General features: G+C 37.6%; 1 protein-coding gene across 1 annotated transcript in view; it reads left to right on the top strand.

The window, feature by feature from the left end:
- Window positions 1-19,789, top strand: part of SPTLC3 (serine palmitoyltransferase long chain base subunit 3) — a 113,733-nt gene that overhangs the window by 28,231 nt on the left and 65,713 nt on the right. The window contains exons 4-5 of the mRNA XM_046678288.1: window positions 14,222-14,346; window positions 15,270-15,363. Coding sequence (XP_046534244.1) covers window positions 14,222-14,346; window positions 15,270-15,363 — 219 coding nt within the window. The remainder of the gene's footprint in view (window positions 1-14,221; window positions 14,347-15,269; window positions 15,364-19,789) is intronic.

The following is a 19,789-nucleotide window of genomic DNA, read 5'->3' as shown; positions in this document are numbered from 1 at the left end:
GTGGCCAGGTGGTTAAGTTCCTGCTCTCTGCTTTGGCAGCCCGGGGTTTCACCAGTTCGGATCCTGGGCGTGGACATGGCACCGCTCATCAGGCCATGCTGAGGCGGTGTCCCACACAGCACAACCAGAAGCACTCACAACTAGAATATACAACTATATACTGGGGGCGCTATGGGGAGAAGAAGAAGAAAAAAAAAAGAAGAAGATTGACAACAGTTGTTAGCTCAGGTGCCAATCTTTAAAAAAAAAAAAAGATAATTTCCAATTTTCTGGGGGCAAAAGAACACAGAAATCATATTACAAAATAGGAAAATTAAACAAAAAGAATCAAGTGGAAGTATTGAAAACATAGTAAAAGGATAGAAGATGACACATATTATTTTGAACAAAAATATTTAACTAGGACTTATTTGCCTACTGAAAGAAAAGGGTTATTTGGCCAAAAACCTAAACTCAACTATGTACTGTGATAAAAAAATGGAGACAACTAAGTTAAAATTGTTTCAAAGAGTGCACAGTAGAAAGATAGGTGCCAGCCAGGCACCTGGTTCCTGCCTGCCTGTTGTAAACCACCACCAAATACCCTCCATGGGCGGCTGAGTCAGCGAAGGAACAGCAAAGAGCAAGCCCAAGAGTAGAGCGGTTTGCCAAGTCTGCACCTGCAAATGTTCAAATAAGCCCCAAATACAGCTGGAAGTGATCCATTTCCAGACAGATATGTACAGAATTGCAAATGCTGTCTTTAAGATGTGAAATGACGTGCTGCCGTTTATTTTCATGTACAACTAAAACATAGTGGAATACAGAATTAAGGAAGGCTTTGAGTCTCCTATGGGTCCACTTAACACTCCACAGGCTGAGGCGGTGGGAGTATTTTTTAGACCCTAAATATGAAGCAGAGTGAAATGGCAATTTGAAGACATAATCAAGCATTTAAAATGTCTGATATCTTAAATTCCTATCTTCTATACTTGTTTTTTGTTAGAATGCTCCCTGATCTAGGCTGTCTCCTTCAAATTGTGTGCCATATGTGACATCTTTGGTAATTACAGCCTACTTTTCCCTAGTGACTTTGTTAATGTGCTGTGAAAGATTAGAAACTTTTGAATTTTGCTGTGTGTGAATTACGTTGTGAATTAGTGAACTCTAGACTGAAGAACTTATCAAAAGTTGAAGAGACTGGAACTCAATATTCTTTTTTTAAGGTGGCTTGCCTCCAGATTTTTAGCTAGAAAGTTTCTAGGATTACTGTTTGCAAACAGATTTCAAAACTACATGGAGTTTTGTATTTTCAGCACTGGGATTGAAAATTGTGTAAAAATTGTTCATAACGTCTTAGTATTAACATCAAACAATAATCAGTAATATCTTCATCATGCAAGATATTTTCACATTTGATCTTTGAATTTCTTTATCTGAAAGAACTATTCAATTGTTCTGAACATGGAAGATGTTTATTTGAATCTCTTGCTTTAGTCATGGAAGACGTAGTGCAGCGAACCCTGAGGCAAAGTCAACGCGTACTTGCTTGTTCTTCTTTCATGTGAATTAAGCTTCAAGGAGAGAATAAGCTGAAACTTTAAAAATGAATGAACAAACTACATAAATATGTGGCACAAATGTGAACCAAAAGGGAAGCAGCAGTTAAATTTAAGTTATTAAGCGTTAAATGCAATAGAAGACTCATCTTATGAAAATTATGTGGGAGCCCAGAGTGAAGAAGACCTAAGGCCTGTACCCCAGCATCAAGTCACACAGCAGAGACATATATGGCTGTTTATTTTTATGTACAACTGGAAATTAGTAGGATAATGAATTATGGGAGCATTTAAAATCACGTGGGTCAATTTAATATTCCACAGGCTGATTAGAAACAAAATCAAGAAAAACAAAAAGTGTAGTAGTCATAGGAGACCATAGGAAACAGTGATAGGAGACCTTGAAAAACAAAGAAGGCAAAATAATAAACAAAGACATAGAGGACATGAATAATGTCATTATTGAGTTTAACTTAATGTTTATATATTGAATGCTGAACCTCAAAACATATTGCTTGTATACTTCATCTTTTCAAATAGTTACTAAATTTTCACAAAAATTACCCATGTATTATGCCACCAAAAAAAGCACTCATTAAATTTCAAAAAGTGGAATCTACAGAGGTCACATTCTTGAATCACAGGGAAACAAAACTAAGAATTAATAACAAAATTAGAAATAAATCCTTTTTTAAAAAATCACTTGGTTTTAAAGCCCTCTCCTAAGTGACTCTTGAATCAAAAAGAAAATGAAATTATAGTTATATCAGACATAGAAATTAACAATTATAGGAACACCATAGGATCCAGCTAGTTGTGCACGTGGAGGAAAAATATAGTCTTACTTTACGAAAGAAGAGAGATTGAAGCTGGTACACTAAACAGCCAATGCAGTAAGAAATAAAAGGAAAGCAAAGATATTGAATTATTAAACATAAAAACAGAAACTTATGAGGTAGAGAAGAGTAATTTCTATTAGGCTGAGGCGTCTGTATTTTAATAAGTCACTAGAGGTGATTCTAATGAGCAGCCAGAGTTGACAACCGCTGAGCTAGCATAACCCTGATCCTGAAATTTTACAAACGAGCTTAATAAAAGGAAAATTATAAGGCAATGATACTTAGAAAAAAATTATATAAAAAATTGGCTTGCAAATCCAACAGTGTATTCAAATAACAGGATACCATGATCCAGTACTTCTATTCAGGGACTGTAAGGATAGTTAGTTCAACAATAAGACAATTTATAGAGCTGAAAGATTCAAGAAGAAAGCATATGATTATCTTGATAGATGTTGCTAAAGCATTTATAAAATTCAGTATTCATTCCTATAAAACTTGTAATAGAATAAAAATAAGAGATTCCTGAATGGAATAAAAAATATCTACTTCAAAGAGACTATACTACACTTTGTGATGGAACGCTAGAAGCTTTCACTTTAAAGTCAGGAAAAAGATCAAGATGTGTTTTTACCAGCATTTTTAATAACCTTTGGAAGTTCTACACAACATAGTTAATCATTCATTGTTCATTCTTTAAGTCAATAAATATTTATTGAATGACGACCTCGTGACAGAATAAGAAGTAAAAGTACAATAAAAGAAGAGACACACTAACCATTATTTGCAGATAATCCGATTGTTGACTTCTCTGGTTTTCAAGCTATGATTTGTGAGGAGAAAAGGGGACCTCTGAAGGGGCTGTTTTTGGGGCCACGATAAAGATGAGGGGCAACTGAGTGGGAGGGGCAGAGTTTAGCCCACTTTTTTCCATTTCACATATTTAAATAATCAAACAGTATCAGGAAAAATAAACACTTAATAAAGAATTCAATAAACACCAATTTTTAAAATTCATATAGTAAAGTCAATAATCAACAAACAGATAAGAGGATATACTGGGGAAAATATTAATAAATATGAGCAAAAATAGCAAACACAGGGAATACACATTTTAAAAATGTGTAGAACCTATTTGAAGAAAACTATAAAACTTTTATAAAAGACTTAAAAGAAGACTTGAAAAAAACAGAGAGAAATACCATATTCTAGAAGGGAATGACTCAGTATCGTAGTTCTATCAACACTTCCCCAAATGAATGTATAAATTGAACACAATCCTAATGACATTAATGGACAGGGTGAGGGATGGGTGGGTCTAAATCAAAAGTCTAGAGACAGACACAACTTGTCACACTCATTTGTATATAATAACAATATTTCAAATCACATCATCACTAGTGCTGTGATGGGTAGCTCTCATATAAGGTAATGTCAGATTCCTATCTCATACATTACATCTAGGTAAGTTACACTTAGGTGTATCAAGGCATTTGAGATTGAAATGTAAAAAATAAGAATAGCTACCACCAGAAATAACTACATAAATAAAATTGAAACTGAATGAATGACTGAATCGATGAATGAATGAGCAAAAGAACAGAATAAAACTACTGGGACAATTCAAATAGAAAATGCACTTGTGTGAGTTCCTTGGTAAGGGCCCTCCCAGGAATGTCAGACTGTAGCTCCTCTGACGTGAGCAATGCCTCCGTCTTAGTCTGTTTGGACTGCTAGAACAAAATACCACAGACTGAGTGGCTTATAAACCACAGAAGTTTATTTCTCACAGTTTTAGAGGCTGAAAGACTGAGATCAGGGTGCCAACATGGTTGGATGAGGGCCCTCATCCATGTTGCAAACTTCTCTGCTGTATCTTCATATGGTAGAAGGGACAGGCCAGCTCTCTGGGGCCTCTTTCATAAGGGCACTAATCCTATTCACGAGGGCTCTGTCCTCATGACCTAATCACCTCCCAAAGCCCCACCTCCTAATACCATCCCGTGGGGAATTGGGTTTTCAGCATATGAATTTTGAGGCGACACAAACATTCAGACCTTAGTGGCCTCTTCTCTAGCTTGTCACTTATGATGACCTCTCAGTTCTATAATCCATAATCACCTCCAATCTTTTCCAGTGGAACTCACCTCCCCGGACAGAAGGGCCTCTTATGGGGGAGGGATCCATTTTAAATGACCTCCAGGCTGACTCCATGCAACACAAGCCACTCTGGTCCATGGAAAACAGGCGCTCCTCCTGTTAGAGGAGAGGCAGCTTGCTCCCAACCCAACCCCTAGCCACAACTGTTTGCCCTTCAGCTTTCTCAAGCCTGAGTCAGACAGCAGTCTACTGTGTCCTCATGCTCCGGGGAACCAGAGAAAGCACTCCCAGAAACCTTAAGGGAAAAGATCCAACAAACTAAAATGTTTAAACTTCTGTGCACACAAACAATGTCAACACAGTTAAAAATAAAAGTATAAAATTAGAAAATGTTATTCTCAACATGCAAGACAAAATATTAATATTCTTAACATGTAAAGACTCTCACAAATCAAAAGGAAAAAGAACACCCGAATTTGAGAAGTGGGCCAAGATTTTGACAAAGTTCAAAACGTGCAAAACTGCACAGTCAGGATAGTGTGATGTTTCTCGACCTTTTTTTCATTATCACCCTCTCCCGTGATATCCACAGATATACTGTTCATCTGCTTATAGAGTACATGGACATCTGTACTTTGTACATAAATACAGTAAGACATCCCCCTTCCAAGAATCAATTTGCAACCCTTTGGGGGCAGTTGAGAACTGTTGAGAATGCACTCGATAGCCGTTACCTTTGTGGGGAAGTGGATGGTGACCAGGATGTGGCACAAAGGGACTTCCTGGGTGCTGTTTATATTCTGTTTTTTCATCTTAATGCAATTGTATGTATGCGTTTTATGAAACTTTATATACATCTTTTGGAACTTCATAGAGCTCTATACTTACAATCTGTTTCCTTTCCTATATGTAAGTTTATATTTTAATGAAAATTTTACATAAAAAGGTAGATCCATTACACAAATGGGCAATTAAGTAAAAAGAAATATAAGTGGCCAATGAGCCTGTAGAAAATAGTCTTCCCCATTGATAACCAAAGAATGATTAAGACACAGATACACCATTTTTCACTTGATTGGCAAAAGTTAAAGAAAGTAATATCCTGTAGTTTCAAAGGAGTGAAGAAAAGGGCACCCTTATATATTGTTGATAGGGTAAATTGGAGGGAAATTTGAAAATGTATCAACAGCAAGCCATTGAACTCAGCAATCCCTTTTTGAGAAATTTTATCTTAAAAAATTTGAATAAGTGTTCAAAGATGTTTGTTCAAGGATAATCACTGCAATGTCATTCATAATAGTAGAAATTGGAGAAATAAGTGAGTTTCCAGCAATAAGAAATTGATTAAATATACTTGGTAGATCTGTTTAACATAATATTATTGAGCCATTTGAAATTATAGTGTAGTTACTCAGCACCACCTTTGAGAGCAAAGGCTCTGGGATTACGTTACGTGACTTCAAATCCTAGTTCTTCCTTTCAACTAGCTAGAGGCTGAGATAAGCTATGTGCCTTCCTAGTCCTCAATTTTCTCCTCTGTAAAATTGAAAATGCATTGTCGAGAATAAAACCAGTTATAGAACAGTTTGTATATCATGAGTCCATTTTTAAAAATATTTTTTACATGAATATCTGCATCGATAAAGGTTGTTATATTTTATTTTATAGTATTTTCTAAATTTTTCACGATGATCTCATATTTCTTGGGTTAATTATTTTCTTAAAAGTCAACAGGAGCTTAAAACGAAGGCACAGTCTTATGAAAATAGTTCTGGTGCTTCCAGACAGTGCCACGGAATTAGACTGACCAGATTTTCCATTCTATTGGAGGGACCCTGCTGCAGGCCGTGTGGATTCTTTGGCTTAAACCAGTGGTTCTCAAACTTGAGCTCACATCAGAATCATCTGCAGGACTTGGAAAAACACAGGTTGTTGACCCCACCTACAGAGTTTCTGATTCAGTAGGTGTGGAATAGGACCCTGGATTTTGCATTTCTAATGAGTTCCCAGGTGATGTTGATGCTGCTGCTCTGGGGATCACACTTTGGGAACCGTTGGACATGATCTAGCCTGGCTGACTTAGTCAAAAATTTTCTAAAACGCAATGGTCTTTTGCTTGGTATGAAGTGAACATCACATACACCTGGGAGATGGAGTCTATTAATAAAAACGGGAAAGTAGGTGATATACACCCCAGAAAACCAGTGAAACAAGTTGATTTTGATCTGTGAGTGTATCCTGATGCAATTCCTAGTCCAGATTTCCAAATTCGGGGAGGTTTATACTCAGGCATGCTAGATAGAAGCTTTTGTTTCCTTTCTTCCTCCTCCCCTGCTTTTATTCTGTAATGGTGTGTAGCTTCTTTGTCTTTCTTTCCCTGAGTACTGAATGGTTAAGAGCGGACATGTAGTAACAGCATATTATTTGAATACATAGACTCTAGAAGCCCTTTGTGCTTCCATAGTTTCATCTAGCACTTGTAGTCAGAAGATCACTTCTAAGAAAACAAACTCATGGAACAACACAAGACTAATTCTGTGCCAATGAAAGCTCATCTCTACTTGGAGACTTTCCTTCCTTTGAGAAGGAAAACCTTGTGCTTGGTTCATCTCATCAGGGAAAGCTAAATAGCATGCTTACTGAATAAACAGTCTAGGTGAGAACATTCATTCAAAGAATAATTGCAATTTCCAGATGTATCCTTCAAATATCTTCATCTTAAAGACATCAGAAAGGACAGGTTGACTTAGGAATCAATGCAACTGGATATAATAGGAAATCCTTTTCCATTCTCAAGTTTCAGATGTGATTTTCATGTTAGTTGTAATGTACAAATTTGCTGAAATTTCTATTTCTCAGTTTGAGAACATTGTCCTTAATCATTAGTTTGTCTCTCTCTTTATCTTCCTGACAAGTTCTCTGCTATCATAATTCAAATTATCAAGGCTCTTCTTGTGTATCTCTCTCATATTTGTAGCTAGATCCAAGAAATGTGCAGTCTTGTTAACCTGAGCTATTGAAAAAGGGGCTAGCCTGAATTTGCAAAACATCTAAATTAAAGCATATTTCAAATAAACATCAGCTTATGACCTTCAGCTTCCTCTAGGTATGAGCAGTTTCTCGGAAATTGCTACCAAGTAGAGATCTTGCTTTCTTAAATAAAAAAAGCAAGTTTAATTAACACATTTTTATGCAAATATATGCTATAAACATGCTTTAAAGCAGTGGATTCCATTAGGCTGTAAACATCCCCATCCCAATTAGTTTTACCTTGTTAATTCACACAGAAAAACCTTTCTTCATAAGCAGTGCCAGTTCCTCTCAGACCAAATTATTGTAAATTCTGATTTAATGAGATAACATTACATTTCTCTCAAGCCTCTTTATTTTCCTTTAAGAGTATTTGTAAGGGAAGAGGGGCTCTCAGAGGAATTGTTTGGGAGTAGGAAAACAAAAGTGTATCTTGGTTTCTGAAAGTCTTGGCAATTTCTTGATACCTGTTAGAGTTCTGACAAGGTAATTGCCCTTCTCTTGGCTGTGATAGAAATTACAGCGTAGCAGATTTTGACTAGCAGGGATGTTTCTGCAAGTGTAGAATTTGGCCCCGTAGGCTCAACAAAGGCAGCAAGCATATCAATTCAAGAAGATATGCCCATCATTTTACCTAAGTATAATACTTGCTAGCAAGGTAACACCTGGGATGATTGAACAAAGTTGAAACTCATAGAATTTCAGAATATGTCGATCATCTACCGCCTTCCCTTCATCTACACGAATACCATAAGATGAGACACATGAAGCCTAGGGATTTTTTAATGACCTGCCAATGTTCATGTAGTCAGTAGTTTGAGAAGTTAAGGCTAGACAGCAGTTCTGTGGAGTCCTACTGAAGAGCTCTTTGCACTACCTCATACTGTTCACAGCTAAAACCAGAGACTGTCTACATCAGGGGTCATCAAACTAACCCAGCTGACCCTGTTTTCATACTGTCCTCAAATTACAAATAGTTTTTACAGCTGAAAAAATAAAAATAACAATAATATTTTGTGACGTGAAATTATATGAAATTCAAATTTCAGTGTCCATAAATAAAGTTTTGTTGGAACACAGCCACACTCATTCTTTTGTGTATTGTCTGTGACTGTTTCTATTTTATAATGGCAGAGATGAATAGTTGCAACAGAGAGTATATAGTCTCTCCGGCCCTCTATGAAAAGTTTGTTGACATTGACAAGTACTTGTGGTCATAGCAACTTGGGAAGAAGAATCCTCTGGATTTAATAGGAATTGCCAGATTTCCAAATCCAGTGCCCATCAGCATACATCAAACTTTAGTCTCTTTTACTTCATTTAGACTAAAGCTCCTGTTACATCCAAATATACTAAGCATACAGATTAACTTTCAATGACATGGGCACCTGTATATATCCTTTAAAGCCATTGATATCAACTTGAGGAAGATCGAGGACATCATCGATGTCTACCCCTAACTTTCTACATTCAGGTGATTGTCTGTGGGAACAGGAGCATTTCAAATGGCAAAAGTACTACTTAACAGAAATGTAATACTTACCCCTCTATTCTATACCCTCCTTACAATGCAAAAGAGTTAGATGGAGGTTTAATTGAAGTCACTTATCATCTTGGCACTTGTGTTTCTTCTAATACACAGGACATAACCTAAACGTGTGGCCTGACTTTTCACCAAGTGTTGGCTTGCAGCACTGAGAAGACTTGAGTTGCAGAGTCAAGGAATTTATCCAGGCTTCTCCTATTTTTCTTCTATCTATTTCATGTATCTTTCCTATTCCTTTAGGGCAAACGTGTGTTTATATTCTTTTGTACTCTACCCCAACCTGGACACCCTATGTGCTGTGTCATTTAGTTAGTCAAGAAGGAGTAGAATAAACTCTACAAGTGAAGAGCTGGAACTGAAAGACTACACAGGAACCTATATGTTAATCTCCATGCATGCTACGTAGCAGAACCTACCCATTTTGTCATGCACCATTTCCAGGCTTAATTCTCTGTCATTTAATGGAAGCGAAATACAGAAAGAATAATGAAGTCAGAGAACTCAGTGTTGACAAGGTCCCTAGTGTTTAGTCTAACTTCCTTTTAAGAAATAGCATACCAAACCCAGAAAGTCTCAATAACTTTCCCAAGGTCACATAGCTATTAAATGAAAAGGCCATGTGAATCACAAACTCAGGTGTGCAGAGTGTTCAAGTTTTTGTTTCTTAACAAGTTAAAGTTAAATCAAATCCCTGATCTAGCTGTTCTACTTTTAGTCTGTGTTGGGGCTGTCATTCATCAAAACAGAGCAAAGGTTCTAGGGTATTATGCAGCTCCCAAACATCAGGGGTGTCTCCCCAGTCTTTGGTCCCCTGTTGAGAGACCCACTATTTCAGTGAACACAATCCCTATGGTCCAGCAGCCCAGGTGTCTCTGTCTCACGCTGGGGGCTGAGGAGAGCCTGGTGAGGATAGAAAGCCCAGTGTCTAGCATTCAAGCTACCCTCATGCACCTTGCAGCTGTCCCTAGGCAGCTACCACCAAGAGATGTACATGGATTGATTGACCCCAGTCTTGATCAAATCCCCCTCACCCTCTCTGCTTCCCAGATACTCTGATTTCTCTCTTTTGGGTACATCTAGTATAATCCCTTCAACTTGTGTAAGGTTTTTCCAAAGACAGAACGGAAGCAATTTCCACTTTGGGCCCTATATCATGAATCTCTCTAGAAACAAAAGGCTAAATAGTGCCTGGCTACCCACCAGATTGGACACACATGGAATAAGGAAGAAAAGAGGGTATTCTAAGAGCTTTTGGGTGATGAGCTGAAAGGTAGAATCCTTTAGGTAGAAGAATTGATTCTGGTTTTAAGGCAAGATTCACCAGTTCAAGCAAAATGGCTCACATGTAGACTGATAGCCATGGGAACAACTGAATAGCCAGTTGAGCCAACTGGCAGCTTGCCATGATCCATGACAGCCTGCTTCTAGATCAGGTCTAAGGAACAACCCACAAACAGGATATTCTGGACGAGAAGTGACTACATCACAGTTTGGAAAATAATCTTCACATGTTCCACACAGAGAAATGGTGGTTGTGAAACAGGCTTGTTAATAACACCCATACTCTTTACAACTAATCAGCATCAATATTAAGGCCAGCAATCTTTACGTTTTGCCTAAAGAGTATGAGCCAGTAGATATCAATAAAAATCCAGCAGAAGTATGTCGTCCATAAACATATTATTGGTACTATTTCCTGAATCAGGTTTTTATTGATAAAAAGACTAAGGAAAAGACTAAAGTCATAGAGAGAAATGGAAATAAAAATTATTGTGGATTTATTTGTACCTTTAGTTAGGACTATAGCCATGCTCTCTTGGGATTAAAAAATACCCATTTTTATACACCAAAGACAAAATGTTGAATCTAATTTCTAGAACTACTCAAGTACTCAGACCACCAACTGCAACTTGACATGACTCAGTCACCTCAATTCAATCAGGGTAGGGCCTGAATGTTTATAGAAAGCAAGCTGGTTAAGCTTCTAGTGACTGCTTTGTTTCCCTAAGGTCTTCCTAATTTTTATTTCTTGAATGTGAAGACGAGGAGGAAGAAAGCAGCACTCGATTAATATAAAGGAGTCATACTTTTATTATTCCTTAATGAACCCCACTCCACTCCAGACCAGCCAAGTCTAACTTTTAAAGTCATGGCTTCTTGAAGTAGAAAATGCCCAGCCATCCTGGGAATTTCTCAAATCTGTTTATGAAATTTGAACTATGAATGCTAAACAGTGAAATTCCACGATAATGTGGGTTGGGAGTAGAAACTGTTGTTTTCTACAAATGAAGGTAACTCCTAAATGCAAAACCACTCATAAACTCAGCTGTGAGACATCTGGTCATAGAAATTGGTATATCTGAAAATTACTTTACTAACCACCTGACCACTGGAAATCCAGAAGAAGGCTGGTATCTGGAGACCTCATATGGATACCTGCACTTCCTCTCTTCTCCCTCTGTTTAAGCCAGGGCTAATAATAGAGACATCGTAGTGGGCAATTTTTCAGGATGTTCTTAGAGATACTCACTTCTCATTAGTTGATTGACTGTTTCATTGCTTATAACACATCCCATATTATCCTAAGGAGTTTTAGTGATGCAACTGTTATAGGTAAACCCATGTGATGGCAGATTTAGGGAAGACGAAGGTGGAGGAAGACATAATAAAGATTCATTGTGAACTTCTGCTCATGTACTTCTAGGTGACTAGGCCAGGAAACAGTTGTCCCCTGACCCTCTGGGCAGGAAAGGCTCATGGGGAAAGTTACCAAGTCGACAAAGTTTGGCCATCCTCCATCCTTGTTGGAGGCTTTCTTCAGGTATGAGTGTTTTCAAGCTGGTGGTCACTGCCTAGTCACCCTGTTGCCCTGGCATCACGTGGCTTCTTGACCTTCTTCCCTGTGCCCTGCCCTACTCTAGGCTCAGTCTTGGCTTCATTCTCTACCAAAAGACACCCTGCAACTCAACAACCTACTGTGTGCCAGTACTGTGTTAGGCACTGTAGTTGTCAAGACGAACATCTCACATACAGTATCTGCACAGTGAGGTCTCATTCTGTAATAAAGAAGATTGTCCCATGAACATCCTCAGTTCAATTTAATAATGCTATAATCATTATGTGATGAAGCTTACGCGATCTCAGAAGAGGAAATGACCAGTTTTTCCTTGGGAAACTGAGAACAGCATCCAAGAAAAGATGTCATGTTAGGTGGATCTCAAAGAGTGAGTGGGAGCTGCAAGAAGACCATTCTATGGAGGAAAGAGAGCTCCCAACATCAGAGAAGCCTAAAACAAGACCTCTCCCAAACTCTCCAGAAACTTCAAGGAGAGGTAGCCAGAGGCTTCTCAGGTGGTTAGCGGAAGAGCTGGAGCCAGAACCCAAGTTTCCTCATGCCCAGGCCAGTGGTCTTTTCATTACCTATTCTTGGGGCCATTGCCTCCGGGATGCGGTTCCTGTTGGGTAAAAACAAATCTGATAAATGATTGTGTGCCCATGTTTTATCTTTAAATTTCAGATTCTCTTCTTACTCTACAATATATCTTTGATAATAAAAACTCTCAAGTTATAATTTAAATTTTTAACTTTTTCCCCCAAATCTTGAATAAAATTGACTCTGCTAGAATACTTGTTTTACTATGGTTTCTGATCATTTGAGAGAGAAATAAATTCTGGTTTGAGAAGAAAGGCAACCAGGAATCTTCTGTTAAGCGTATCATCTAGAGCAGCAGTGTCCAATAAAAACATAATGGAAGATACACAAGTAATTTAAATTTTCCTAGTAGCCACATTTAAAAAAGTTAAAAAAATAAACTTAATCTCATAATACATTTTATTTGACCCAATATATCCAAAATATTATCATTTAAACATGTAATCAATATAAAAATATTAATGAGCTATTTTACATTATTTTTATTGCTGTACTAAGCCTTCAAAAAATGGCGTATATTTTCCCTTACAGCACATCTCAGTTCAGACACTAAATTTTCATTGGTTAAAGTGAAATAAGTGGAATATAATCCTACCAAAATAATAAAGTTTAGAGGAAATACTTTACAGTGCTTCAGGTTTAAAATTTAAACTAACTAAAATTAAATAAAATTTAAAACTCAGTTCCTCTACCGCACTAAACACATGTAGCTAGTGGCTACCATATTGGACAGTGCACATCTAGAAGTTGGAGTGATAGCAAACAGGAAAATATGGGGTGCATTAATACCTGCTCTCAGTTAGGCACAAGGGCTTATGTACAAGAAGGAATCAGAGAGGGAGCATATAAAACGTGGCAGAGTGGTAAAAGCTTGCAGATCTTTGGAGTTAGAGTAGATTATCTCTCTTGCTTTTTATCTGTGACCTCTGCAGTTCAGTTTTCTTATCTATAAAGTAATAATACCTGCATTATTGGGATCATGAGATTAAGTGAGATAACCTAAATAGTAGGTTTTGAAATCTAGCACATTCCAAAGATTCCATAAATTATAACTAGATTTATTAGTATCTATGGAAGTCATGGAATCTGTTTGCATTTAGGTGTGGGGAACCTTTGAGGGGCTTATAATTTAACTAATTATCTGTGGGATGCAGGGTGAGAGGAAAGAGGAACTGTGGTATTTTTTGTCAATTTATTGCATTGTAAAATATTTATATAGAAAAGTGTACCCATCGTAGGTATACAGCTCGATGGATTTTCGCAAAGCAAACATACCCATGTAACCAGCACCCAGACCTAGAAACAAAACATTTAGAGACTCTCAAATCTCTCCTTATGCTCCCAGCAAAAGTAACCACTATCCTGACTTCTAACGCTATAGGTCAGTTTTGTCCGTTTGTAAATTTACAAACATCCTGCATGAGTGTATAAGTGCCTTATTTCTTTCACTCAAACACATATTTGTGGATTTTTTTCATGTTGCTGTGTGGGGCAGTAGTTTGTCCTTTCTCATCACTGTGTTGAATTCTACTATATAAATACCCCCACAATGTATTTATCCATTCTACAGTAGATGGCCAATTGGGTTGTTTCTAGATTGGGGCCATAGCAAATATATCTGTTTTGCTCACTCTTCTACATGTCTTTTGGTGATGGGTATGGACTGGAATTTGAGTTTTCAGTCTTAGACTTTTGGAAAAGAGAAGACTCACTCATCCTATCATTTCATGTGCAGGGACCTTGGATAAGCATACAGAGTTGGAGGACCTTGTGGCTAAGTTCCTGAATGTAGAAGCAGCTATGGTCTTTGGGATGGGATTTGCAACTAACTCCATGAATATCCCTGCACTAGTTGGAAAGGTAAGAATTTGCTGCCATAATTGTCTTCTTCCGTATTATTCCTGAGAATTATAACTCTGAGCAGGTCCTTGGTTAAACCAGTTTTTTTAATAAATATACCAGCTTAGTGCAGTAAATCTCTTCATCATGATATTCTGTTTATAGAATCGCAGCCCTAGATGTGGGTCAAATTTCATCTTTGAAGACAGTTTAGCAAGATCAATTTTTAGGCTCCCAAGTCCTCACTTGCAGTCTAAAAAACACTTATTGAGCATTTATTTGGACAAAAAATTTTGCCTGTGTCATTCATTCAATTATTCATTCAATAAATCATTTATTGAGAATCTACTATATCTTCGTATGAGGCAAGATACCAGGCATACAAAAATGAGAAAGGCCTGTGCCTTGTAAATTTATGTAGTTTATAGTCTAGTGGGGGATACAACACACCAAATAAAATAGGATGACTACCACAGGAATATGTCATGGATGTCAATATAGTGGAGAATGAGAATCAGAAAACAAGAGCTTGAAATGTCCTGCAGACAAGACCCCTGCCTTCCAGAAGGAGTGCACCAAAACCATCTCAAATAATCCAGCCTGAGGTCAAAGATCCCCACTCAAAAATATATCAATTTTCCTGTCAAGCATCAATCGTTTAGAAAATGCTAGTTGGTGCTTAACCAAGATCTTGAATGACCTTCTCTGCTGAAAACAATGTGCAAATGATTAAAGATGTAATCCCTTAAAACAATCCCCATCTCCATTAGCTAATTGCTCTACTGGATTGTATCCGTATAGGCACCAGGTTAAACAATTGGCCTTTTAAAATTAAAGAGGATTTTAGGAATCTATGTTATATGACTTGAAGTGTCTTCCTGTTCCCATGTTTTTCCTTAATTTTATTTATCGGCTTGTGTTTTCTGTGCTTGTTTTCTGAGCAGGGATGCCTCATTTTAAGTGATGAGTTAAACCATGCATCTCTTGTGCTTGGGGCCCGACTCTCAGGTGCAACCATAAGGATCTTCAAACACAACAGTGAGTATCAGTGTATTTATTCAACGTGGACCTCTTGCCTCTAGAAGAAAGAAAAGATTATTGATGGGGCTTTGTCCTTGCTCTTCAAACTGTGGACTTAGCCTAAAAAAATACAATTACGTTTATGTTCACTACTGGCTTGTTAACCTCTGGTGACCCAGGACAAATGGTTGAAGTGAATTAAACACCCAGATTGCTAAGTGTAACCCAAACACATTAGTGTCACTGTTATTAGTGATCTTGCAATGCAGCCTCTGAAGACATGACTGATCTCTTAGGACTGCCATTTAATTATCAGAAGTGTTATATCTCTTCCTTTTCTATAACTCTGCCTTGGGAAAGTTTGAAGACTTGACTAAATTTTATATTCTAGTCAGGTAAAAACTGATCTTCTCCTTAGCACAATGCCTCCTTTCACTGTCCCCACCCACCACATGCTTAGACACCCCCTACACAAACAAACTGTCTATTCAACTTTGTTGAAATGCCCCTTCAGGCTCCAAGTTGTATGGCTGGGTGATGAGGAGGAGGCAGAAGGCTATTTCTTCTTAGAGACTTGATGAAGTATTAGGAAATACTTAGGAGGAGGTGGAAGTGGACACTTGAGTTCTCTCTTACGGCTCTCCGCCTGACTTGTTGCATCACCTTGTATAAATCCTTTAAGCTTTCTTGTACTCAGTTTTCTCATCTGTAAAATGAGGGTGTTGAACTATACGATGTGTAAGGATCCTCCTACTTCCGTTTCTGATTCTAATTCTTCATTACAGTCAACCAAACTCTCTCTTCTATGTGTGCCTATGTATACATGCACACACAACTGTTTTCTTTCTCTTCCTTCTCAGCACCTTTCTTTCCTTCTTTCTCTTCCCCTCTACTTTTCCCTGTTCCTCTTCCTTGGCACTCCCCTCTGTCCTCCAAGGAAATAACAAAGATTGAAGTGAGGAGAAGAAACCTGAGGGAGAACTGAGGAAGCATTGTTCCAGCTCTGGTATGTCCACCTCACAGAAATCTCAAATCAAAGAACAATTGTCCCATGGAAGAGGAAAGCAAATACATGGGAGCGTTCTAAAGGGAGCCTCCTTTTCCTACTTGTAGAGTTGTTCTAATGAAAGATCTGTTCTCATTGAGTGGGGTGAGGTCTGGTTACACCTTTACTGAACCACATTCAGCAACTGTGTGAAGATGAATACTCTGGAGTCAAGTTCAGGGCCAGGCCCTCTGGAAAAACCGGACTAGAGGTCTCTTAGACCTACAGCTCAAACACAACATCTAGTTAAATGTTAATTAAAAATATGTCGACTCCATTTCTTAATTTTGCATCAAACACTCAATATTGGCTAGTGTTTGATAAACCAAGTTAAATTCCTCCAGTTCTGTTTCATTTTTCATTGATTGTCACATCTAGGCTCAAATTATTTTGACAATGTTGGGAATTCATGTTTGGAGTAGCCATCTTTTAGGGGTTCAAGAAGTGAATTTATTAAGAGACCATGGACAATGCCTTTGATATTAGCACAATTTTGCTATGCCCTCATGATTCTTTGGCATGACAGGTTATTGGTGATCAAAGCATAAAGAAGATACTCAACAATTATTCAACTGTAATTTCATTTATGGATATGGTTAAACATGATAATCTCCCTCCTGGAAGGAGACATACTCAGGTTGTTATCTGTATGGAACAAATGGACTAGATCATTGTAAAGGTTAACCTCTCATTTCTCCACTTTCTTCTACTGAGGGCAGTGGTTCATGACTTTAGTTGTACAGTAGAAGGATCTAGGGAACATTTATGAAAGATCAATGACTAGACCCACATCCAGACCAACAGAATCCCAAATAACTGCCTTAGGGCCAAGGAAGCTGAACTTTTTCAGAACTCTCCAGATGATTCTGATGCACAATGAGGGATCTAAGCCCTAGAATCTTATTTTTTAACCTCCTTTCGTCTAGGCTGACCCTGGATCTTGCCAGTGCGCCCTGGGATATATCACCAGACACACGTTGCCGTATTAACTATTTCACTCTTCCTCTCACCATGGCTAGCACTTTTCTACACTTTTGACCTAAAAAATGCAGAGAAAGTATTCCAAGGCAAAATTTATTGAACATTGATTCAACACCTCTTCCAATTCAGGCATTACATTAGGCCTTTGAAGGACAATAAAAATGATAAGATAATATTTTAGTTATATGAGAGCTAATAATCTAGCAAGAGATGCAAATATGTACCAAAGTAACTGTATCGTGGTTTAAATTTAAAAAGGGTCATGGCAATATCAGGCAGTAGTTAAGGCTTTGGTCAATGTACCTTTTCACACCCATTAGAATAGCTAAAATCAAAAACAGGACGACACCAAATGTTGGCAAAGATATGAAGCAAATAGAACTCTTGACTATTTCTGGAGTGTAAAATCATGCAACTTCTCTGGCAAAGAAAAAACCACCTTGACAAAGTCTTAGAAAGCTAAACATACCCCTATACTATAATCTAGAAATTCCATACCTCGGAATTTCCAAGAGAAATGGAAGCATATGTCCACAAAAAGCTGCTCATAAGAATGTTCATAGCAACTTTATTCATAATAGCCAAAAACTGGAAACAACCCAAATATCTATCAACAGGAAAATGGAAAAACATTGTGTCTTTTTCATATAATAGAATACGACTCTATAATTAAAAAAAAAAGAATAAACTACTGATATGCAAAACACAGATCACTCTCAATAAAAATTATTTTTAATGAAATAAATCAGACACAAAACAGTACATAATGTAGGAGTTTGTTTATAGCAAATTAAAAAACAGACAAAACTAATCTATGGCAATAGAAATCATAACAATGCTTACCCCTTTTTGTTGGGGAGGGAATTGGCAAAAAGAGGCATAAAGGAACTTTCTGGAGTAATAGAAATGTTTGATATTTTGATTGGGTTGATACTTAAATTCCTATTAAAGTTCACTGAATTGTACACTTAAAATCTGTACATTTCCTTTAAATAAGTTCCCCTAAAAATATAATTGTTACAACATGTATAAATTTAAAACAATTGATTTGGCATTTAAAAAAAAGTATAGGCTTTGACTCAAGCATTTGTAACCTTGTTTTATAGCTTATTAGTATGTGGTCCTGGGCAAATTACTTCACCTTCTAGGATCTCAATTTTCTTATTCTCAAATTGAGGATAATTATGATGCCTGATTCATAATATGTTGGAGGCAAATAAACTGCTTAGCACAATGCCTGGCAATGGAAATTACTGAATTGTTTGTGCATCCTGTGTTAATATGACTATTATTATCCTCATCATTGTCATCACCAGTGCTATTAAAGGGCAGTAGAAAACATCATGGTGACCCAGAAGAATGCAGAGGTTACTTCACTTTGGGGATTGCATGAAATGGGTAGTATTTGCCATAGACTTTGAAAGATTAAGAGAATTTTAATCAGAGATGAAGGAAAGGATATTTCAAACAGAAGAATAATCTGGGGTGTGTAGAGGACAGCAAGACCTCCAGTGTGGGCTGAATTTCGAGAAAAGCTTGAAAATTAAGACCTTGGTCAGTTAATGTAGAGTTACTAAGATGTATATGCAAGCTAAGATGTATATACTCCAAGAAGCAACAAGAGGTACCTGGGCAGTTCTACTTCTTTCCACGCTGTTCCCTGGATGAACTGGCTTTGCTCAAAGCATTTAGTAGCCCTCCCCTATGTCTACTGATGATGAAAATAGAGATACAAACTGTGAGTTAAATTAAAGCTTTAAACAGCATCAGATGAAAAAGACCATCTACGTATGAATTGTAAAGATTGGTTGTCCCCAAAGTGGTTCTCTTACACCTCCTCTAACCTGCATTTGTTACTGTTTGGAATTCAGCCCAAATTCTACCATTCACTAGTCTTTCCTTGGAAGTTCTATAGAGATAGATAGATAGACAGACAGACAGACAGACGTGCATACATGCCCAACTGGGAGACTAAGTAAAAGCTTTATTAACCACAATTCAAGATTCTCTACTCTCCACCTTAAGATGTTTAGGGTAGTGATTCTCCAAGATGGCCACCAATGATTCTCCCTCCCCTGGTATTTATGCCCTTGTATAGTTCCCTCCTGCATTGTCTCAGGATTGGTTTGTGATCAAAAGAATCCAGTAGAAGTGATGGTATGTCATTTTCAAGGTTATGTTTTAGAGACATGGCTCCTGCCTGTCCTTCTCTCTTGGATCACTTGTGAGGACACTTGGGCAGCCTGTGGAGAACTGGGGCCTCTTGCCAACAACCATATGAGTGGGCCTCACTCAAGCCTTCAGATGACTGTAGCTCCAGCCAACATCTTGACTGCACCCTTACAAGTTTCTTAAGCCAGAACGTCCGTCTAAGGCTCCCAAATTCTGACCTGCAGAATCTGCAGTTAATAAGTGTTT

The sequence above is a fragment of the Equus quagga genome, chromosome 12 (genome assembly GCF_021613505.1).
Source record: "Equus quagga isolate Etosha38 chromosome 12, UCLA_HA_Equagga_1.0, whole genome shotgun sequence".
Classification (NCBI taxonomy): domain Eukaryota; kingdom Metazoa; phylum Chordata; class Mammalia; order Perissodactyla; family Equidae; genus Equus; species Equus quagga.
This window is presented reverse-complemented; position numbering and strand designations above follow the sequence as displayed.